We start from the raw sequence: 24,273 nt of genomic DNA, 5'->3' as shown, positions 1-24,273 counted from the left end.
GCAGGAAAGCAAGTATCTAGAGTTCTACTCAGAGAGTTTTCATTTTTCAGGATGAAAAGAGTTCTGGAGATTGCTGGTACAACCACGTGTGTGTGCTTAACACTCCTGAACCGTTCACTTAAAATGGTTAAGATGGTAAATTGTATATTATGTTTATTTTATCACAATTTAAAAAAATTTTAATGACAAATATTAAAAAACTCTTTTTGTATTTTATCATTCCTCTAAAGGTTATCATCCAGACTTCTTATGATAATTATTTTCTTGCTTTTCTGTCTAGTTTTTACGGTCTACGCATCACTAAAAGTAAAATGCTTTTTTGCCTGTTTTTGTATTAAAAAAATCTTTGAAAACATCATTTGTTAAAGATAGCATATTTTTGTCACTGGAAAAGTCAGTCATTAGGTTGACCTTACCATTGTCCCATTACTGGCCATTCAGTGTGTTTCCCATTCATTCAACAAATATTTATTAAGCCCTGCTGTATGCCAGGATGTATTAAACATAGAAACTACTTATTAAAGCCCCTACTTTAGTATGGAGAAGGCAGCCAAACAGTCTTGTCAAATAGAGTCGTAGACCTAGAACTTTAGAACCGGAAGGAATCATAAAGTTTGTTGTAGTTCACTCTCATCCCCATGCATGTGGGAAAGCGCAACCCAGAGATATGAGGGATTCGCCTGTGTTCAAACAGCTGACCAGGCTGTAACAACTACCTCACAACAGCTAACCTTTTTGGAAGGCCTAACTCCCTACTCCTTGTCAGGCTCTTTCTACTGGACTACGTTGCGTCTATCTATCCAGTGTTTTTAAGTCAGGGCTCTGAATGGTGGTAACTGAATATTTTCTATAACAGTGCTTCTCAGACCTTAACGTACACGTGAATCACCTTGTGGGGCCCTTAGAATGAAGAGTCTCCTTCAGTAGGCCTGGGGTGGAGCCAGAGATTCTGCTTTTCTGACAAGCTCCAAGGTGATTCCGATGCTGCTTTCTGAGACAGGGCCCATTTGAGGGCCAAGGGTCAGAGAGTCAGCCACTGTGGATCACCCCACCCTTTGAAATACTCCCACCTTCACCCCCTCATTCTCAGGGCTTGTGTCTGGAGCTTGGAACCATAGGAGAGGGTGAGGCTACTGAAGGGATCAGCACAGAATTCTTTGGTGTGACCTGCAGCAAGGGGGACCAGATGCCTCTGGGGAGTCCACACTCCCTTGTCCGGGCAGCCATCCCAGTAGACTCAGTGTCTGGGGTAGAGTCAGGCTTCATTGGCATGCAGTGAATATTCATCGTTTTGAAAAATAATAATAGTCTGATACTCTGTTGAGAAATAATAGTCTGATTCCCTTGTGGCTCAGTTGGTAAAGAATCCACCTGCAATGTGGAAGACCTGGGTTTGATCCGTGGGTTGGGAGGATCCCCTGGAGAAGGGAAAGGCTACCCACTCCAGTATTCTGACCTGGAGAAGTCCATGGGGTCACAAAGAGTCGGACACGACTGAGCAACTTTCACTTTACTGGTGAGAAAAACAGGCTCTCAGGAATACAAGAACAGGTCCCAAGGTTATTAGGAAAACAACCTTGGGAAATAAATTTTTGAATAATCAGTGCTGATGGAGGGAAGAGATGATGGGAGGAGTTTATGTTTGTTGAAGACCTCCTCTTTGTCCTAGACCCAACGATTTGTTTCCCCAAGTTAATTCTTATTTGCAGACTGTGTTAGCTGTGTGACCCGTTCACTTCCCCTATACAACTTCCCATCAGTGCTCCTGACACCACCCAGTCCCTCCTCCATGTCCTAGACTTCCTTCCCTATCCATCTGCCTAGCCATACTCTCATTTGCTCTCCCCATTTTCTCTCCTTCTTACTGGCCCCCTCTAAGCTGAGGTGGTATGCTCATGGAAGGCCTGGGATCTAAATACATAAGAAAAATATGCTTATAGAGACAAAGCTAAGGCTGGCTTTTGTGTGGCAATCCCATTTCTGCCCCAGGGGGGTCTGTGGCCAGCTGCAGAAGTCCTGGTTTAGGGTTCTGTTTTGCTTTACAGCTGAAGACAGCAGTTATTTTCTAACCACCAGATTTATTCACACAAGAGACTATACTTCCCAGGCAGAAATCCTGGGATTTAGGTCAGATTCCATTGTCCCAATGTCCCTTTGCCCTCCCCCATCCCCCGCATCTTCTGGACCAGCCCCCCTCCCCAAAGAAAAGGTCCTTCTTTCACAACTCCTGCGAGGGGCATTAGCCCTTCGCCACAGCTGCAGGTTGCATTTCACTCCCATGCTGCTGAAATGAATCCAGTGGAGATGGGTTGTTAAAATATTCAGATGATCATGTGGCATTCTAAGGCTGTCATTTGTGGTCCCTGCCAAAACTGTAAGGGAAGCAAGTCTTAACAGGGATGGTTACTTACATAGCAAGTTTCCAGGCATTACTGGGGGTTGGGTTTGCTTTGGGTTTGTTTCTTCTAGGCTCTTTTTCTTTTTCTCAAAAGTTTTCCCAGTACTCCGCCACCCCCTCCCCTTTTTAATTGCTTTTCTTTCAACCCCCAGATTTTACCAGGGAGGGAGAATCTCATCAGGACCCCTCTTTAATCCCCCAGCTCAGCCTATTCAAAGTCTCTCTGAGCCTCGTGCATACTTGAATGATGAGAGAAATGAAGCTGGTGTATTTTAGACCCAAGCTTGTTGACATTTGTTCACTTCCCTTTCAGACTTCTCAGGAATGTTCAAGGTCATGATATCTCGGGATGAGATCCTGTTTGTATTTTTAAAAACAGAAACATTAAGTTAGCACATTTCAACCGAAAGCAGTGAACAAGGCACAAAACCTTTTCTTCATTAGATATTCCTTTTAAAATTATGTCAAGTTTTAAAGGAATAAGCTGTTTAAGAAGTGAAGCTTGAGACTACATGAGGTATTTCTTGTTGACAGGCTGAGCTTATGGAAACTAGTCAGGTAAAAGCACTCAGAAGTGATCAATATATTAAACTGAGCCTTTGAACAAGTTGCCCAAGATCAAAGCTTCCTCCTTACTGCAGCAAGAAATAAAAATAGTTTGTTTATGCAACTGCACATCAAGAATTCAACCCCCAACTTTCTACCTTTTAAATATAGAAATCTTCAAACCTAGCCTGGAGGTGGTAATTTATTTGATAAAGGGCTCAGAAAGATCTGTCTTGCTCCACTTGTAGCTGTTGGCTTCTTGGGGTATTGCTGTTGGAAGATTTAGGCAGTGTTGTCATTGCCCAGCTTGCAAGGGATGCAGGCTTTAAATGGCCTCAACACATTTTCATAATATTATGTAAAACTGTAATATAGTGGGTTATTTTTTTTTTCCTTAGCGTGTGACATGTTTCATCCTCTGAGTAAATTAACACCTTGGTTCCCTTCATTGAGCCATTACCAATGAATCCAAGCCAATTCAGATGGCACAGTGGAGAATGTAGAGATGAATGATATTGTCCCTATTTCAAAAACCAAGTGAATAAGATGGGTATGGATTTAATTAACTGTAAACATGTAAGATTTTGGTAATGCTAGAATGAGGTCAGAGTGTATTATAGAAGCCAGCTATTGGGGGTGGGATGTCAAGGACATCTTTGAAGAGAAGGGAGAAGTCTTTAAAGGCTTAGTGAGATTTAATTGTTAGATAAGGTTAATTCTCACAGATTGGAGAATGAGTGAAGTTACACTGATATAGAGCCTATAATGTTAAATAAGCTGTGAAGGTCTCATTGTCCATGTACAAAGAAAGGAATTTTAGTAGTGCCCAGCCTTGTGGGGACTGCTTTTGTAAACGCATGCATACTCAACCACTCAGTTGTGTCCGACTCTTTGCAACCCCATGGACTGTATCTCGCCAGGCTCCTCTGTCCATGGGATTATCCTGGCAAAAATACTGGAGTAGGTTGCCATTTCCTCCTCCAGGGAATCTTCCTGACTCAGGGATCGAACCCGAGTCTCCTGCAGCTCCTGCATTGGCAGGTGGATTCTTTACCACTGAGCCACCTGAGAAGCAGAGACCACTTTAGATATATATAATTAAGCCTCTATTGTCAAGGTTTAGTTATGATCCAGTCTAGTTGAAAAGAGCTTATCCATGTGAAAAAAATCAACAGTGACATTCATATAGAATTCTTAATTCCATAGTATATATATCAAGTATAAGAATTCAGAAAAGAATGTAGATTGGGATAGCCAGGGAAGGTTTCCTAAGGGAGTTAGGTAATTGAGCTGGGTTTTAATGGGCGTGATTTGGAAACACCGTAAGTGGTGAGAAAAGAGCATATCAAGATGGGGGACAGCATGGTCAGTGACGCACTAGTGAAGAAAGTGCTTGCATTTAGGCCAGTGGGGGTGTAGAGCCAAAGAAGACATGGTGTGTTTGGAGAGCTGTACAAGATTTGATAAGAGACCAGTTGTGGCAGGCCTTAAATGTCAGCCAGAGGAATTTGAATCTGATCCAAGAGGGAAGAGGAAGTCAGTAAGCTCAGACTTACACTAGTAAATAGGCTGCTGTCTCCATGCTGATGAAACACACTGAGGAGCGTGTTACATCTTTCCAGCCTCTCTCAGTGACTGAAAAAAATCTCCAGCCCCTGCTGGAGGTTCATAGAAGCTCCTTAGTAGCAACCACCAGCTCTCTCTGGCACTTGGAAACTCCTTTGCATGCCTGGGCAGTTAGTGATGGGAATAGAGATACTGCCCATGTGCATTTTAGATTTCATGGTTATTGTCTGCTCAACATTGCTAAGAGGACCGTAGAACCACAGAGTTTATAACAGGAAAGGGAATTTAGAGATCATCTAATCCAGTGGAATCCTTTCTTCAAACAGAAGCTTAAGTGGAAGTTCAAGATGTTTGAGATAATAGAGATGGCAAACATGGTGCAAGTTGAGATGGGGGCCTGGAGGCCCACCCACATAGCTTCTCAACCATTGGAGCCCCCAAAGGGACTACAAAGAGCACCCTGACTCCCTCTTTCAAAAAAGTGAAAAAAGTGAAAGTGTTAGTTGCTCAGTCGTATCCTATTTTTTATGACCCCATGGACGGTAGCCCCACCAGGCTCCTCTGCCCATGGGATTCTCCAGGCAAGAATACTTGAGTAAATAGCCATTTCCTTCTCCAGGGGATCTTCCTGACCCAGGGATTGAACCTGGGTCTCCTGCATTGCAGGCAGACTCTTTACTGTCTGAGCCACCAGGAAAGCCCCCTTATTATTTCAAAGCAGGAATCTAATCCAAACCAGTGTCTATAGACAGGAAAATAGACACAAGGGACAGGTGACTTCTTCCTACTTGACAGATGTGTCTGGCTCTAAAGATAGCCCAAATTTGGGATTTAAAGAGCAAATTGGTTTTCTGCCTCTTGGTCCTCTTGCTTCCTTTGCTGCAGCTGGATCATCCTCGTAGGAAACACTGCCACCCCCAGCCTCTGGGCTGCCCAAGGCCTTATCTCAGGAGCTGCCCTCCTTGGTCAGGACCCCATCACTAGACCTTCTTGCCAACACAACTCAGCTTCTCTAGATCCCCTTTCCCCAGAAATCCACTCTCAGCTGACTAACTGCTGCTTGACATGACCCACACATCATGCTTACATGTTACTAAGCGCTAGTATGTAAATAATTCTTCTGAGTCTATAGCTGTTTTTCACTATTGATCTGGAGACATTGCTTTTAACTGAAGTCAGTAACTTGAGGGCAGGCTTTCTGGCAACACACAGACCTAGCAGGCACACTCCCTGAGGCCTCAGTTGGCTTCTCTGTCCTCATACTGAGCTGACTTAGCGCTGGTGCCCTTGTCCTAATTGACCGGGCTTTGGGCTGACCCTCCAAAGGCTTGTGGGGCAGGTGGGCAGGCCTTATGTGAGTAAGTCAAGGGAGCAGGTGAGAGAGAGACCCTCCAAAGCCTCACTTTCCTCCTCGCTGATGTGATGCCCAGGCTTCCTCAGTGATTGGAGTGGCCTGCGGGTCTCTGGAAATAGCTTCCCCTCACAATCAGGAACTTATTCCCGCTTGGGCTGGAAGGGACCCTCACCAGCCCGAAGGCCCTGTGTTCCTGGGTACCCACAGGGGGTCACTTTGAGAGGCCCTGGGTGAGTGGAAAAGACTCTAGCTGTGAGCACACCTCCCTGAGGTTGAGGCGGGGCAGGATATACTCGCTGGTAGCATGTCTGTGTCTGACCCTCTGCTCAGCTGCTAACCAGTGACGGGTGGCCTCTAACTTCCTTGGGCCTCTTTTGTTTTGTTTTGATGTTTATTTACTTATTTGGCTGCACAGGGGTCTTAGTTGTGGCATGTGGAATCTAGTTCCCTGACCAGGGATTGAACCTCGGGCCCCCTGCATTGGAAGCACAGAGTCTTAGCCACTGGACCACCAGGGAAGTCCCGGGTGTCAGTTTTTATCTGTTAAGTTGGAAGATCCAAAATGGGAGGTAGGTGAAGGTGGAAAAGGACATAGTGAGTAATGCGTATGCAAGTACAAAAGAGCTAAGCAAACAGGGAATATTTATTGTCAGATAGTGAAGTCTTTATCAGTCTTGTTGGCCACGTTGAAAACAGGCCTTTCTGGTGGCCCTCACAGAAACAGCTGTACTTAGAACCTCACTCTTCTCCAGGCTGGCCACCAGGACACACCACCAGAGCGTGTGGCTGCAAACCAACATACTCTAATTGTTTGGCCCCGCCTCTCCCTTTTCATCTCTGTGTTTGGGACACACAGATACAATTTGTCTAGAAAACCTTGATTCTATTCTTGGTTTCTGCCCTGATCTTGGACAGGTCACTTGAGCTATGTGAGCTACTTTGTTGACTTATAAAAATGGGAATAATAATGCCTATTTTTCTCCTCTCAAGAATCTTTTAAAGATAAAATGTTTTTTGAAGATAAAACTTTTAATAAAATGCAGTTGATATTATTTTTGTGGCCAGGGCTAATTTCCAAGTGTGTGCTTCGCCAAGATTTCATGAACAAAGTTCAGACTATACTGTTAGAAATCCTCACCTGTGATCTACATTCAGACTTCTCATGCAGCTACTAGAAGTTTTCATTCACCTCACTTATATATTCTATTTTTTTTAATAATTCTAGGAAGAAAGTAAAGTTTGAAAAGAAAGGGGACTTCTGTTAGCATTTTATGTAATAACTGAACTATATATCCTCCAAGCCCCAAACTGTACAATAAAAGTTTTCTTGGATACTACCTTTCTCCCATAATCCCTAGCACATTGCTTATTAAGTTATTAACCAGCAATTTCTCTGGCAGCATATTAAACTTTACTTTTAAACAAGTCACAGAGGGGGGGAAACATGCATCTCTCATAAAAGGAATAAAAAACATACACCCTCTAAAATGGTTTCTTTAGGCTTTGAACAAATCCCAACCCCCACACAAGGTCTCTTTTCCCTCATTCTCTCCACATAACTTGAGTGTTAGTACATTAATGAGAAAAAGGTGCCTAATAGAAAGATGGAAAAATATGAGGGCCACTGGGAGGGGTGGGTGGCTCCCTGGGGGTCCTCTGAAAAGGCAGGTGAGCTTTCCTGGAGGGAAATACAAAGCCTTGGCATTGAGCTTGTGGGCTTCCTCTCATATAGCATCACTCCCCTGAGAAGCAGAGGCGGCTGTGACTTTGACCTTGACCTAAGCAGAGCCCCAGGGCCTTATGCAGACTGCCTGGGTCTTTGCCAAGTGCCTACACAGAACCTTGGTAGAGTAGTTGGGGCCCTCTTTTCACAGATTCCGTCTCCCCAGGGGCAGAGGAGGGTTTCCCTGTTGGCTCAGCTGGTAAAGAATCCACCTGCAATGTGAGAGACCTGGGTTCGATCCCTGGGTTGGGAAAATTCCCTGGAGGAGGGCATGGCAACCCACTCCAGTATTCTGGCCTGGAGAATTCCATGGAGTGTATAGTCCACGGGGCTGCACAGAGTCGGACACGGGGCAGCCTTTCCAGGGGCAGCCCCTGTGCCCTAGGGCATATGGCTCGGACATATGGTCCCTTTCTGGACAGACTCACAGCTCATAGTCTCCTGCCTCATGCCTGACAACTTGGTAAGAATTCCTTACAAATTGGTCAGTACCCAGAGCAGGGCATGAAGATGGCTTCACTTTAAAAGGAGAATCCCAGGAGGAGGGCTGTGGGGCAGCTCATATGTGTGGGTGTGAGTATAAACACTCGCAGAGCTCCAGACCAAGAAAGGCTGGATGGAAGCTGGAACATACCATAAAAATGGAGTTCTGCTGCCACCCGCCTCCCCTCCCCCGGGGGAGCTCAAGGTAAACGAGTGGGGCCGAGAGGGGGTGTCAGCCAGCCAGGGGGTGGCTAACAGGGGGTGTTGGCCCTGCGTGCTGCTGCCAGCTGGCCCTGCATGCCGATCTGAATTCTGGATGTTACACGGTGGGGGGAAGAACTTGTTTAAAAATATATGTTCTGCAGTTCCTGACCGTCTGGCATCTTGGTTTAAACAAATAACCCTGTTGTTTCTCCAGAAATGTCATAGGATGATTGCTTGGCTGGGGGCCGTGGTAAAAATGGAAATCAGAAGGGAGAGCGGGGTCTTTTTTATTTAATTTACACTTCCACATTTATATGACTTCATGTGGCCCACATCAGAGAAGTACCTCCTGGCTCCTCACCACGGCAGCTCTTCCTCTTATAACCAAATGTAAGGCGAGATGGCATCTGGTCTGTGGACAACTACCATTGCAGAGTCTCAAACTGCAGAGGACTACAAAGATGGCCATTGGGATCTCTGGGAGATCAGAGGAAGTCCAAAGAGATGTCCGCCATTCACACTGTCCTCCGAGGCCAGTCTCTGATCGTTGGTCAGGGACGGCTTCCTAGAGGACAGGCTTTGAAGTGAGTCTTAAGTACAGGACGTGTTGCGGCTCAACATGGGTCCAGTGAGGGGACTGTGGCAGGGTGTGGGGACACGTTAGAGACCATTTCCACCCTCCCTTCCCTGCCTTTTTCCGCACCGCATTATTCTTCTTCTCCCACCTGTGGCCCAGCTTCTCACCTGCCTGCTTTCTGCCTTCCTCTTCACCTCCTTTCCCTCTTTTTTTTTTTTTCTGGCTTTCTTCTTTCCAGCCTATTTCAGTCCTGTTGGTGGTCCCCAGAATACTGCTTCATTAAGCCCAGTGCTGGCTCCACGACAAGAGGCTTTGTAGTCACTGTGGTGCAGACCAGACATGACCTCAATGGGAGTGAGTTCATGGAGGAGCCCAGATCAGAGGGAGAGATCGCCATGGACCATGATGGGCCCCTGCCAGGACTCACGCCCCAGAGTCATTCTAAGCCATGAAACTGGCCAGCTGCACCTGTTTGATTTTCTGGTCTTCCTTCTTCCCAGCAAGCGGCAAGCTTGCTCCCATCTTTGGATCTTTGCAAAATGAACTCTCTTGTCTGAAATTGCTGCTTTCCATTCACTTGTGGAGTCTTTCCACATCTCCAGCCCCTTCCTCCATGATATTCTCTCACGTTGTTTTATGTGTGTTTTGTTTTTCTCCACATACACCCTGTACCACCACACACACACACACACACATACACACGACCGAAAGCTCTTCAAGGCCAGAACCTGTCCCCTTCTCTACTCCTCTTCCAAGTAGGATACACCCCATGGTACTTAGTAAAGGTTTCTAGATTAATAAAGTTAAATCATGAGTCTAATCAGGATTCTGGGGGAGAGTAATTCCCTGGGGTCTGGAGTGACCTTCGACCTTGACTGTGTTGAAGTCCAGATAGACTTCTCAGGACTTAGACCTTAACAGACATTAGCAGCCCAAAGCCAGAACAGTTGTTCTCAGCCCTCTGAGGAGGGCAGTGAATTCTTCTGTAAAATTCATCCAAAGTGACAAGGAAAAATATGTCCTAAATGAGCTGTCTGTTTCTTGCTGGGAACCCTCCAAGGCTGCAGGGTAATGGACCCCAGGGGCCCCACCTGTCCAGTGGACCAGTGGGGTCCCACCTGGGCTTGAGCCATTCGGAGCTTTTGGAGCTCTGAAAGGTCACTCCTAAGCACTTCCATTTGGGGCATGTCATCATTCTGCGTCATTTCCTGCTGTCCCATCCATTCCACATCCCCTTTGTACTTCTTATTTTTCAAACATGTAATATGCCGTCATCTTCAGACATGCTGCTTCCTCTGCTGGAGTCACTCTGCCCATGGTCCATCTCTTAGACTCCTCCTGCAAAGGCACTTCTGGATTTACTGAGGCATTCCCACCGCCCCCCCCCCCCCAACGAATCCCTAATTTTTACTCTGTCAACCCTCCTTTGAGCGTCCATCATACCACATGATTGGTTGTGTGTTTCTCTCACTAAACCATGGCCTTTCAAGGTTTTTTGACAGCCAATCACAACCAGAAAAAGATTTTACAGATGACTTAGTATGTATCTTTGTACCCCATGTGTATATCTGTGTGGATATATACACAAACATACCTGTGAAATCTTACATAGTGTGAAATTTTACTGTCTACGTAAGATATGAACAGTTTGTAGAAAAATACAACAGAGAGAGAATTTACTCAAGATTTAGAAGATTTAGTTTCGGGAATGTTATCCACCATCATTTTGGATATCAAGAATACCCCACTGATACCATTTGGTATAATAGATGGTAGCTTATTACCTGAAAAAGAAAAGGACATTAGGCTAAACCAGTCAATATTTTTACTCAAAATTATCACATTTTATAAATTATATCAAAGGTAATTTATTAAAAATTCTTTATGGGCAAAAATTTTCTCGAAATCCTATATGTAACAGTTTAAGGGAACGATGCTCACCCTTACTGCTTTGATGCAATGTGATTATCTTTTACTGCTCCCTTTTCCCCTGGCTAGCTCTCCTCCGTCCTCCATCCCTGCTTCCTCTTCCTTCCTTTCTTTCTCTTAGGCTTTCTCTTAACACTTGTAGGTGGTCATCTAAACCTACTAGTTTATTTCATAACCAACAAAATGGGTCATAACCTACAGTTTGAAAAACACAATTCAGGACTCTAAGTTTCTTGAGGGCAGTGACGAGGGTCACTGAATCATTTTGTCTTCATATATCCATACCCTGGCATTATTTTTGGCTCTCAGTTTCCTCTTAGTAAATGTTTTCTGAATGAATGGGCTTCAGTTAAAAAGCTCTGCAGCCACTGGGATTCCGGAAGGGACAGAAGTGAATAATTTATCACAGGCTTCCCAAGAGCTTCTGGTGTCCTCCAGACACTAGGGCCATTGTGAACACGTCTGGGAAGCCTTGCTCTCTCTTCTCTGCCTTCTGCCTCCCCCAACTTCCAGGAGAGAGGGCAGGAGGTTTAATGAAGTTCAGAAATCAAGTTCTCGGGTGGATATATATATGTCAAGGGACCAGTGATAAAAAGACTGGAAGAAAGTTTTAACAAGGCCTGCATTTCACTTTATTTATGTAAACTTAGTCCTCATAGTACCTGATTCCTGTTACTCCTTCTAAAACCTCTATTATGCTGTTTTTCAGCCCATTTGTTAGACCCCGACCACTCCTGAGTTTTTTTTGAACACTCTCAATCTTTATTATACCATGCCCTGTGCCAGGATTTTTCCATCTGGGGGCAGGGAAAAAAAAACCCAAACCCACCAAAACCCTGTGGCTTGGTTTCCTGTCCAGCTGGCTTGCTTTTTCCCAGGATTTTATTCCCATCATCAAAGTGGCTTGACAGACCAAGAACAAACCTCTGGCTCACCCTGAACTCACAGTGTACCGTTTCCAAGTCAGAACAAACACCAAGTAACAGGGAGAGAAAAAGAAAGAGGAAAAAAAAAAATTATTTTCCTGACTTAGAAGCCAATTCAGAGTGAAGCCCAACTCTGATTCCAGACAGCGATGTTGTGAGGCTGTGGCTATCCTCAAGGGTGGAGCCTTGAACAGTGGGCTCTGGGCCAGAATTTCTCTCTGAGTCAGTCTTGAAGGAGAAGCCATGGATGGACTCCTTTGTAGCCCCAGATCCTCTCTGTTTCCTGGAATCGAAAGCAGCAGAATTTGAGGGAGCCTCCCACGATCTCGTTGACTACCTCAGACTTGGTGTAGAACCTCAGTTCTGGGAGCAGTCAGAGTGGTCCCTGCCGGGTCCCAGGCTGCCAGGAAGGTCGGCAGCCTGTGCCAGGCCAAGAGAAGGTGCAGAACACTTCAGCCTGGCAGGGGGACGTAAAGATTGCCAAGATTTCCTGTATTCATTTAGAACTATTCTAAAATATATTAATTTAGCTAAAAATATCATGGAAACTAGGTTCCTCACTGAACTTGAAAGTCAAACCAATTTCCCAAAAACTTCCCTTTATGGTTCTATGTGGCTCCACTAGCAGGAAAATATCTGAGGTGAGAAGCTATGACCCTGTAGGTCAAATGGAGCAGGCGGCACATTTTTATACCAAGGAGCACCAGTTAGCATGGAGTATCCCGTCTTCCATGGGTCCCCAGACAAGCAGGACTCCTTTCTCCCCGCCTCTATTGCCCCCTCTCAAAATCCCCTTCTTTGTCAGCTTTGTCTATCTAAATTCCTTCCGTTGTTTACAGTTGGACTTAGGTCTTCATACATCTCTTCCATGTTTCTAGTCCACCCTATTATGTTCTTTCCCATAACTCCTTACATCCTGTCCCAAGTTTTGTCTTTATTTTTGTCTCCAAAACAAGACAGAACTCTCTGAGGCCAGAAATCATCTCTTGTGCATCTTTTTCCAACACCTAGCTCACAGCTGGATGCTCAGGAGGCATTCATCCTGCTGTTTGCAGGCCGTTTATTATTCAGCCCTCTGCTTCATGTCTGATAATTCATTAACCCTTTGCATTAGGTTTTCTTGCTTTCTTTCCCGAGTGATTTTCCATTGGGAGGAGGGAAGATATCCCACGTTTTAAACGGTGGAAATGCCAGAACAGGGAATGATACCGTTGAAGTAATTTTCATAGACTATGGACTTTTCAACTTCACAAGTCAAATTTGACTGACCTGAGGAAAACTGAGTAGAGACAAAATATAAAGGCAAGATTTGGGGAGAGTAAATTCCAAGTAGATCAAAGTGTTAACAAGAACAAGAAATGAAACTGTAAGGTTTCCCTGGTGGTTCAGTGGTTGAGAATCTGCCCGCCAGTGTAGGGGCCCTGAGTCCAATCCCTGCTCCAGGAAGACCCCACATGCCATGGGCAACTAGACACGTGCCCCAGAACTACTGAGCCAGCCCTCTGCAAGTACTGCAGCCCGTGCTCCCTGCAGCCTGTGCTCCGCAAGGGGCAGCTCGCTCACAGCAACTGGAGAAAGCCCCCGTGCAGCGTTGAAGATGCAGCACAGCCATAAAGAAAGGAATAAATAAATGGAACTGCAAAGTGCTAGAAGAAAAAGTACTAAAGAAAAATGTATAAATATAAACCTATATTGGAGAAAGGTGAGACTTTGGTAGCATGACATAAAATCCAGAAGATAAAAATAATATACTTGACTGCATTAAACCAGTTTTGAATTCCAAAAAAGTATTATAAATAAACTTTAAAGTCAGATGATAAACTGCAAAAAAATATTTGCAACACATAGGACAAAGGACAGATTTCCTTAATATACAAAGAGCTCCTACAAATCAATAAGGAAAATACCAATAACATAATAGATCAGAGATTTGATCACAGTTCACAGAAAAGGAAATTAGGATATCATTTTTGAAAAGCTTATGAAGGGATGGGCAACTTCATTTAAAATAATTATGACTTAAAATGATGAGGTACTGTTTTTCCACTTATCACCTTGGCAAAGGTCAAAAGGTTTAATCCCAGTGTGAGTCAGATTGTTGGGGTTGGAGGGGAGTCTTAAACACTGTTGGTGAAAGCATAAGTAGTCCCAGTCTCTTTGGAGAGCATCTTATCTAAATGAAGCAAAATTTTAAATGTATGAATATCTTGATCCAGCACTTAAGCTTCTAGGGGTTTCTCTTTTGAATATTCATTCATATGCATAAACTAACATACATATATATTTATTACATCATTGTTTTCAGCAAAATATCCTAAACAATCTGAATTATTTCATTAGGGGATAGGTACATCCATGAAATGGAGCAGTTCACAACCATTTAAGAAATGAGGCAAATCTGTGTTTTTTAATAGAATGTTATCTAAAATGTATTAGTGAAAAAAAGGTAATGCTCAGAACTCAGTAAGTAGTAAACCGCTACTTATATAAAAATAAGCAAGTGGGTAGCTATAGATAGATGCTTGTAAAATGTGCCTGGAAGGATATGCTCTAGAAAGCAGTAATAGTGGTTGCCTCAGGGGAACAGAACATGTGGGTAGAGGGTGGGGGCATGGAAAAGGAACTTCATTTTTACTGTATACCCTTCTGTACTGTTTGAGTTATTTTTATACCATGTGCATGTGTTACCTGTTTTTTAAAATTAATTTTTTAAAAGTAACTGGGCATAGGCATGAAACTAGGCCAAATGTGAAGTGTACATATAAACCAGTCGTCGTGGCAGAGTCGGAATCAGGGAGCAAGCAGATACTGTAGGTGAAGTAAGTCAGGGAACAGAAATGAGGCAGGTCAGCAACAGGGAAATCTTGAAACAAGACCGTTTTGTTTTAATTGAAAAGTATCTGGTTTGCTTCTCGTGCAGATATTGCATGCCCCTAGGATATGGGCAGTTCAGGATAGCGTGAGAATAAACTTTAGAGAAATGGTAAAACTGTTAACTTATAGGAAGTGAGAAGGATGCATTGAGGGATCAAGTCAGATGGAGATACATTAGCTGGAACTCATGTCATTCCCCCATCCTAGGTTGGAGGCAGAGGAGCAGAGCAGGGAACCTGCCGAATCAAATGCTCACAGTGACTCTCAGTGAGGTGATTACAGTGTCCATTGTACAAGTCAGGAATCTGACTCAGGTCACAGAGATGCTAAATGGCAAAAAGCCAGGATTCAAACCCAGGTCTGTCCATATTGTTTTTACCACTTGTGTGCATGTGCTCAGTCACATCTGACTCTTTGCAACCCAGTGGCTCTTCTGTCCATGGAATCTTCCAGGCAAGAATACTGAAATGGGTTGCCATTTCCTTCTCCAGGGGGATCTTCCTGACCTAAGGATCAAACCTGTGTCTCTTGCGTCTCCTGCATTGGAAGGCGGATTCTTTCCTACTGAGCCATCTGGGAAGCCGTTTTTACTGTTTATACTGAATTATTAGTACCCTACGGAGGTTTGGGCCCTGTTCATGATCAGTGTGAACTGAGGTTCAGAGTCAGGGAGCTTCAGTGCTATTCTCAAAAAAAAAAGTCTTCATTCTTCCATTTTTATCTAGACCCCCTCAAGCCAAGCCCACTTACTTTTTCCAGCGTGTGGTTCAAAGTGTAAAAAGACCTCCATTTATTAAAAGAAGAAAAAAAAATCTCATTTATCAGAAAAGCAGTGTCTGTCACAGTGTTTGTTAATACTTCCATGTTTGTTTTTTCAGCTGCTTTTTTAAGTCTGTAAATACAGTTTATCATTTGTGAGTGCAATTCTCCTCCAAAATGCTAACTCACTGATATTCATAACCAATGATTTTTTCCCCTAAATTTGTCCAGTTCAGAAGAAGATAATAGAATATGGTGTCATATTCCCACTTCCCTCTTGTTTTCAAATAACTGGAATAGGGTATTGGTTTTTGTTTGTTTTAAGTTAATTTTCTTTGGCGCCAGAGCATAGAATTTTCTGTTTTGTACAAACACAGTCCCAACCTCCACCATAAATGCTAGGATTTTATTTTCATTTTCTTTTTTTTTTTTTTTCATTTTCTTTTCATGAGAAATGAAAATTTCACCATTGTCACCATTGGTGACTGTCCATCATTTTTAGCATTTGTTACAACTCTCTGGAGCTCCCCAGGTGGCACTAGTGGTAAAGAACCTGCCTGCCAATGGGGGAGACATAAGAGGCATAGGTTCAATCCCTGGGTCGGGAAGATCCCCTGGAGGAGGGCATGGCAACCCATTCCAGGATTCTTGCCTGGAGAATCCCCATGGACAGAGGAGCCTGGTGGGCTACAGTCCACGGGGTCACAGAGAGTTGGACACAACTGAAGCAACTTAACACGAACACACTACTCTCTAAGCCTTATGATATGCCTGGTAGAAAATACCCATTTTCTCTTTTCTGTGGCCCAGGCCTCAGAGAGAAAAAATACCAATTTATTTTCTGTTCTTTACCTTTCTAGGCAAAATCCATGTTTGGTGACCAGAGCTGTGTATATTGATATCCTCTTCCTGTTGACTTGCTGCCTTGACAAACTCTCAAAAGGCAACCAGCCAGGTATGATTCACAGTAATATTATATTTTGGAGTGATTACAGGTCTTTGAAATGTAGGTGGGGTTTTGAGTGGCTCTACCACGCACTCCCCCACTTCTGCTTTTGCAAGACTAAACCACATATCAAAATTACACTTAGTGTCATACGCTTCCTTCATAAAAGCTTCCCAAGGAAACTTGTCCTTGTTGAGTTGCAAGTTTGTTTTCTATTTGGTCATTCCGGGAAGAGTCTGGACTCGACTCTTGTCATTTTCAGTAACTCAAGAGTTCATTCTGTTCCATTTTGCGGCGATAACCGAGTAGACTCATTTGTTGCTGGAGCCTAGATATTTGAGACTCAGTCTCAAATCTACCATGTACTACCTTAAGCTCTGACTTTGTACATGTTCCTTGGTGTCACGTATGTTTCCTGGTATGGGCCCCAGATCCACATGCAGTTGTTCTATTTTCATCATGATTCACAAAGTGGTTTTCTTAAAATGGAGAGGGGCAGCTCCAAATAAAAAAAAAATGTTTTGATGTGTTTATATAAGAGGCCGCAGGAAGTGCTGTACATGAGTTCCAGGCCACAGACTGAAACTGATTTTCATCAACACAAACTGGAATGCAGGGTAATGAGCCTGCAACTGGTTAAAATCAGCCTCTTCTAATTGATTAGGCCTGTCTAAAGGAGGCTACAATTACAAAGTCAGATTCTGAGTACAAGCAGGCCAGGCCTTTCCTCTGTTACATTTAGTCTGTCAATGATTTGTTGTCTTCAGTAAATATATTCAGGCTGTCAGAGTCCAGCTCTGTCCATATGGAATCCTGTTCCCAAATTCAAACCAATTTAAAATGCTCTGGGGGGAGATGCAAAGCTGCCTCACTCAGGTCAGTGTATATTAGCCCACAAGGCCCCTGTGGCCACGCAGAGGTAATAAGAACACGCCTGGACTTTGATCAGCTCCACATCCCTGCATAGGAGTAGCTGTTGCATCCGTTTGGTAGAAGAGGATCGTATAGTTTTATGGCTGTGAAACGGTTCTAGTTTATACCTCTTATCCCAGCATAATTATTAATAGTGCCCCTTTTACTCTTGAAAGTGTCCAGGTTTGCACAATAAATCACAGGTCACTCTGGCTGTAAGGGACCTGAGGGTTGTGTCCACTTTATTTTACACTTGAGTTAATTGAGGTCCAGAGAGTATAAAGAGATTAAGAATCAGACATTACCATGTAAATCGTTTGTACCATTTTTAGTACCAAAAAATAGTTTCTACCATTTTTGTATCTCAGTTCCAAATTTCATGTAGCTTAGTAGTACTTCTCTGCTTGATGTTTTAAAGAGCCTCGTTCATGAAAGAGTTGCTCACTACTTACAAGTCCATTCACTGGGTTCGTATCATAGTTGTGTGATCGACTCTAATCTTTCATTTGTTGAACTAAGTTTTTCCTGGTGTATTAGTACCATTATTTTTTGTCTGAAAGGGTTAACCCTTGAATATTGTAAAATACCCTTCTCTCTTCTCCAATTGCCTGTCCTTTACTAATGAATCATGAAGATGACTTTGGCCTTTTGGAATTATCCTTTCCACAAATTCTGACGTTATTTAGTGTTTACACCCCCAATTAAGTGTGCTCACAAGCTGTTATCACTCAACAGCATTTCACTTGAATCAGTGTATTATACCTCTTAGAGTCATTACTTTGTAGAGTAAGATGTGTAGGGGATGGGTCACTGTTACTTTTTTTTTTTTTTGGTATGACAGCCATAGCTCTAAATATTTCATCCTGCCTTCTCTAGTATGGCAGTCACTAGCCACATGTGGCTCTTGAACTGTTGAGATGTGGTTGATCCAAGTTGAACTGTTCTGTAAGAATAAAATACACACTGAATTTCAAAGACTTGGTATTTAAAAAAAGGTTTAATTTCTCAATAATGTTTATATTGATTACATATTGGAATGATAATATTTTTGATATATTAGTTTAAGTAAAAAGTGTTATTGAAGTTGATTTCATCTGTTTCTTTTTACTTTTCGTTGTTTTTCTTCAGTCGTTAAGTCGTGTCTGACTCTTTGTGACCCTATGGACTGCAGCACACCAGGCTTCTCTGTCCTTCACTATCTCCTGGAGTTTGCTCAAACTCATGTCCGTTGAGTCAGTGATGCCGTTCTTTTTAGAATATAACTATTAAAAAATCGAAATGTACATGTATGGCTCATATATTCCTGTTGGACAAGTACTGATGTTTTTCCCAGTCCTTTGGGAATTGCCCTCATAAAACACAGAATATATACGTATGTATCTTTCTATATGAATGTATATAACTGTATACTACATCCACACAAATAGCAGTAGCAAATTTTCCTCCTTTGAGTATGAATTAGATTTTTAGAATTAACCAAGTATTAGATAATGGTGTACCTGGTGGTTCAGTGGTAAAGAATCCACCTGCCAATGTGGAAGACTCTGATTTGATCTCTAGCCCTGGAAGATCCCCTGGAGAAAGAAATGACAACCCACTCCAGTATTTTTGCCTGGAGAACCCGATGGACAGAGGAGCCTGGTGTGCCACAGTCCATGAGGTCGTAAAGAACAGGACATGACTTAGCGACTACATACCAAGAATAATAAATCTCAAATAAAATGGTGGCCAAGGTAGGTAGCACTGTTTAGAATAAAAATAAACTGTGAGCTTAAAATAATTAAATCAATTCTTAGTGTGTAATTAATTATTTCCAAAGGCAGTTTAAACAGTAGCTACACCTGGATGTGTAGATTTCAGTGTGATTTCAAAGTATCATTGTGACAAGTTTCCATCACAAATGCCTTGAAAGAATAGATCATCTAAGATTCTATGTCCCCCAGCTAAGCAAGTAGTAGTGTGTATTAAATGGATTTTTTAAAATTAATTTATTTATTTGGCTGTGTCTGGTCTTAGCTGTGCCACACGGGGTTTTAGTTGCATCATTGTGGCACACAGACTCTCTAGTTGTGGCCAGCGGGCTTAGTTGCTCCGTGGCATGTGAGACCTTAGTTTCCCCAACCAGGAATTGAACCCACATCCCCTGCATTGCAAGGTAGATTCTTAACCACTGGACCACCAGGGAAGTCCCCGAATGTCTTTGTTACTAATTGATTAATTGAAAGAAAAAATTTTCAGTTTCTATAATAGTAACAGTTGTCATCAAGATACAAATCTTAGGACTCCCCTGGTGGTCCATTGAGTAAAAATCTGCCAGCCAATGCAGGAGACAAGGGTTCAATCCCTAGTCCGGGTAGAGTGCACATGCTGCAGTTCAACTAAGTCCAAGAGCTGCCACTCCTGAGCCCCCGGGCCGCAGCCACTGAAGCCTGCGCACTCTGGAGCCCATGCTCCGCAACAAGAGAAGCCAAAGAAGTGAGAAGCCTGTACACCACAGCTGGAAAGTAGCCCCTTCTCACCACAACAAGAGAAAGCCCCCGCCCAACAACGAAGACCCAGTGCAGCCAAAAATAAATTAAAAGAAAAAGGTACAAATCTTATTTAAACTCATGCCTTAGTCAGATGTAAATTCATTTTCCAAATTCAAATCAAATGTTTATATCATATGCATATGTTTGTAAATATACATCTGTCTACGTCCAAAGCTCATCAAACTCAGAGTAGGGAGTGTACCCCAAGGGCTGTAAAACTTGATCCCTAGGTCTGAATCCCAGGTCTGCCATTTCCTAGTTTTTGTGACCTTAGGCAAGCCGTTTAACCTCCTTGAGACACTTTTTTCTCAATTGTAAATGGGGATATAACAGAGTCTATATCTTAGAATGTCCTTGGCATGGCACAGAATAAGCACTCAATAAATATTCGCTACTGTTAATATTATTATCATCATTATCATTGGCTGGAAACCATGCAGTTAATCCAGTTCTCTGCAGCCTGGCAGACTTATGGTCAACTCCTCACATTTACAGTTCTACTCATGTTCTTAAACATTTTCAAGAAAGAAGAAATGCCTGCTTTCCTAGGAAAACACTGAAGCATACCTGGCATAGAATGTCAGGAATCCACTTTGGAATCCACTGGATTAGGCGTGCTCCTGCCCCTTTTACTGATCCAGAAAATGGCCATCATGTTGTTCGTTGATTTTTTCATTTATCAGACATGACATGCTAACATCAGACAAACAACTACATCTGGAGAGGCACATGGTATGTTTGAGGCTTGTAAATGGGCACAAAACGGGATTGAGATGCTATAAATGAAGTGTATATGGGATACATGTGAGGCACTAAAGAATAAAAGGTCATTTCTACTTGGTAGAACAGGAAAGGCTTCATAGAGGGGGAGGTGGCTCATAGAGGAGGAGCAGAGTTTTGAGGATATGTAGAAATTCACCAGGTGGTCAAAGTGTAGGTGGGTGTTAGAGACAGAGGAAGGAACATGTCTGAAGCCACAGAGGCTCACGTCAAAGAGCTAGCTGTCAAAGAACTAGGACAGTGTGATTGAATTGTTGGGTTCAAGGACAGGGAGATGTGACTAGAAGTGAGACTGGAAGGCAGGATCTCAGTCAAGGAGAGCTTCATGGGCCAAAGTCTGCATGCGTGCTAAGTCGTTTCAGTCGTGTCTGACTTTTTGTGACCCTATGGACTGTAGCCCACCAGGCTCCTCTGTCCATGGGATTCTTCTTGGAGTCGGTTGCCATGCCCTCCTCCAGGGGTTCTTCCCAACCCAGGGATCAAGGCTGTGTTTCTTATATCCCCTGCATTAGAGGCAGGTTCTTTACCCCTGGCGCTACCAGGGAAGCCTAAGGAGCTTGAATTTGACCCTGTAGACAAAGGAGATTATTGGAGGATATAAGACAGAGAATAAGGTCACATGGTTTTTAAGATAAAGTGATGTTTTCTGTGCCCACAGCCTTATGGGATATTTATATTCCTTATGGAGCCAAGTGCCTTTGTCATGGAAAAAGAATATAACTGAAAATGCTTTCATGGAGTGTCGGGGCATTGTGATAGGCACCATTGAGGGTTTGGGAGAAAGGGGATTGGAAGTGGAGGACTAGAATTAATGGCAACACTATGCTAAAAATAGTGCAATTTAAGGGAATTTCTTCCTCTTATTTTCCATTTTACTAATTTTACATAATTCTGTTTTACTCTTATGTGTGTATGTATACATGTATTTCAACAGTAACTATTTGTAGATATGAATCTTAAAGGATGTTAATTATTCCAAAAGAAATGAAGCAACACCAGTTTCTGGGAAACTTTTTTGGATGGAGGAGGATCTGCCCATCTCCTCTCAAACACTATTCTGTAAGTGACCTTGGCAGGCTATTTCTACCTCTGAAATGTCTTAGAACTACACTGAAGGGCTGGGGGCATAAACAATGAGAAAACCAGTGAAGGGGAAAGGCAGAGAAGATGATTAGAACAGCTTAAGATAATGATGTGTTTTGTGTAATTCAAACTTTTATCTTAGTACTTCCCAATCATTTGAGGTTTCCTTAGCCATTAACTAGGTTTTAAAAATTCCAAATCTGGGGGTTTTGTTTTGAGTTTTAAAGTGATTTAAACCCACAAGGACTCTCTGTCCCCTGTATTCTTTTTCCTCTTCTGAATCCAGCTGTCATCATTAGTATATATCAGTTTCCTGCTAGAAAGAAAATTATAGTCTCCAGTTGGAGTTGGGGGGATAAGGAAGAAAGAGCCAAACTGCTGCAAGAACTCAGAGGCTGGGTTACAGGCCTGGGCAGGGACAGGGAAATGGAGAGCTTTCATTCTCATTTTAAACCCATCTTAAATTATTTGCTCTCAGGTTGGAAATTTTCCATCGAAATATCTATTTACTGAAATACTATCTGAGAGTTGACTAAATATTTACCCCCTTTATTCTGAGAGGTGGATTTTCTATTTCTCTCTTATGCCCACACCCCTTAAATTTATGTTTTTCACAGCTACTGAATTGAACATTTTCTTTTACCAAGTGTTTAAACAAATATCTTACCTATTTGCACTGACTCTCAGTTTAAGCTCTCTTGGTGGGTTTATGTGTGGGCTTTTCCTTTCTTAGTCTCCATTTTACTAATTTTATATAACCTGGTATTTCTTTTGTAATTCTCTGTATGTGTCACATATTAAAACATGAATCTTGAAGAGGATTAGTTAATCCCAAAGAAATAAAGAAATGACATCATAACAGTTTCCAAAAAATATTTTATGCGTGAGGAGGTTTTGTCCATCTGGCCCACATCATGTAAGTGATCTTACGAGGCTGTTTTCCTACCCCTGAAATGTATACAGGATTCCCATTATATTCTCATTTTCAGGAAACATTATTTGCAGTATCATCTCCCTTGTAGGGGTCATAATAATTATGGTCAACCTGTATGGAGCACTTAACTCCGTGCCAAACACTGTGCCAAGCATTTTGTGTGCGTTAATAAGAGGTGCTAGTGGTCCTTCGTTTTATATTAATTTTTTATGGTTATTTTTTAAATGTTTATTTATTTATTTTTGGCTGTGCAGTCTTTTCTCTAGTTTGGCGAGTGGGGTCTATCTCTAGTTCCAGTATGAGGGGTTCTCGTTGCAGCAGCGTCTCTCATTGCAGAGCACAGGCTCTAGGGTGCACGGGCTTAGGTAGTTGCCGCAGTCGGGCTCAGTAGTTGCCGTTCCCGGGCTCTGGAGCGCTGGCTCAGTGGTTGTGGCACACAAGCTTAGTTGCTCCACAGGATGTGGGATCTTCCCAGATCAGGGGTCGAACCTGTGTCACCTGCATTGGCAGGCAGATTTCTTTACCACTAAGCCATGAGGGAAGCTGACCCTTCATTTTAGACTTGAGGAAACTGAGGTGCAGAGAGAGCCGCCCGATGTCACGCGTATAGAGGAGCACGGCTGAGCTCTCCATCCACGCCCCGTCCCGGCCCCACAGCACACTCAAGCCTGAGTCAGAAAAACTACTCCCTGTCTCGGGAAGACGTGCTTTAGAGCTTCTGTCCATTCAGCTTCCCAGGAGCCTGCCCCTCCTGCAGAACCCCCAGGCCTCAGAGAGGGATCCCCTTTCCAGTAGCTTCCAAATCAAATGCTTTTATGGGGACTTTCTTGTCTGTGTTGCTGTCCCCCATCTCCAGGGTGTGTGGAATAATACAAGAGCGTACCCAGGACTAGTTACTAGAAAGAGAAAGCTTGACACTCCTGGGAAGCCACCTGCCCTTTTTCCCTTTGAAAGTCAGGATCCCTAAACAGCCTGAATGCCAAGTTAGTGTGCTTTGTAGATCAGTATAAGATTAGAAGGGCTTCCCTCATAGCTCAGTTGGTAAAGCATCTGCCTGCAATGCCGGACACCCAGGTTTGATTCCTGGGTCGGGAAGATCCCCTGGAGAAGGAAATGGCAACCCACTCCAGTACTCTTGCCTGGAGAATCCCATGGACAGAGGAGCCTGACAGGCTACAGTCCACGGGACTGCAAGAGTCGGACACAACTTAGCGACTGAACCGCCACCTCCATAAGGCGATTAGAAGACAGACTGTCATTTTCTACTGCTTGTATTTATATCATGGAAGTTCAGTAATATAAGCTCTCCCAAAAGCCAACTTAGATGTTGATGGTGTAACTTCCTTTACCTAAGTTCCTGGGAAATATAGCCAAACAATTATAGAGAATAAAAACATTGGCAACTTACAAACACCTGCTTTGATTATTTGGTCAAATTAGGTTAAATTTAACCAATCCCATCTGAACAAATTGAAAACAACTCTTATCTGTTCTCGTGGTCATGCACTTTCATCAGTGTTGGATGCAGATGTGTTTAATATGACACAGTTGGTGCTATTCTCTCAGCTCTGGGTGGGAGATAAAAGGTAATTGAGAACATATTTTTAGTCTTCTGGGGACTTTGTGGATCTGCAGCTATGAAAGTTCAAAAAAAAAAAAAAAAATGCTTTGTTGTCAATAAATTAGCTGCTTTTCTCCAAAACACTGGGACTATCATCTGAACAGTTGCTTTTGCCAAAAGTCTCTTT

General features: G+C 43.0%; 1 protein-coding gene and 1 non-coding gene across 6 annotated transcripts in view; one reads left to right on the top strand and one right to left on the bottom strand.

The window, feature by feature from the left end:
- The window catches only part of THADA (THADA armadillo repeat containing), a 326,765-nt gene that overhangs the window by 232,683 nt on the left and 69,809 nt on the right, over positions 1 to 24,273 (top strand). For all 5 annotated transcript variants that reach the window (XM_043468439.1, XM_043468440.1, XM_043468436.1 and 2 more), the window contains one exon: positions 16,200 to 16,294. In XM_043468439.1, the coding sequence (XP_043324374.1) occupies positions 16,200 to 16,294 (95 nt within the window). The remainder of the gene's footprint in view (positions 1 to 16,199; positions 16,295 to 24,273) is intronic.
- TRNAG-UCC lies at positions 6,309 to 6,382 on the bottom strand. Its single transcript has one exon. It is a non-coding gene; the product is annotated as a tRNA-Gly (tRNA).

This window comes from Cervus canadensis, chromosome 5 (genome assembly GCF_019320065.1).
Source record: "Cervus canadensis isolate Bull #8, Minnesota chromosome 5, ASM1932006v1, whole genome shotgun sequence".
Classification (NCBI taxonomy): domain Eukaryota; kingdom Metazoa; phylum Chordata; class Mammalia; order Artiodactyla; family Cervidae; genus Cervus; species Cervus canadensis.
The sequence above is the reverse complement of the archived record's forward strand: the minus strand, read 5'-3'. Positions and strand labels throughout refer to the sequence as shown.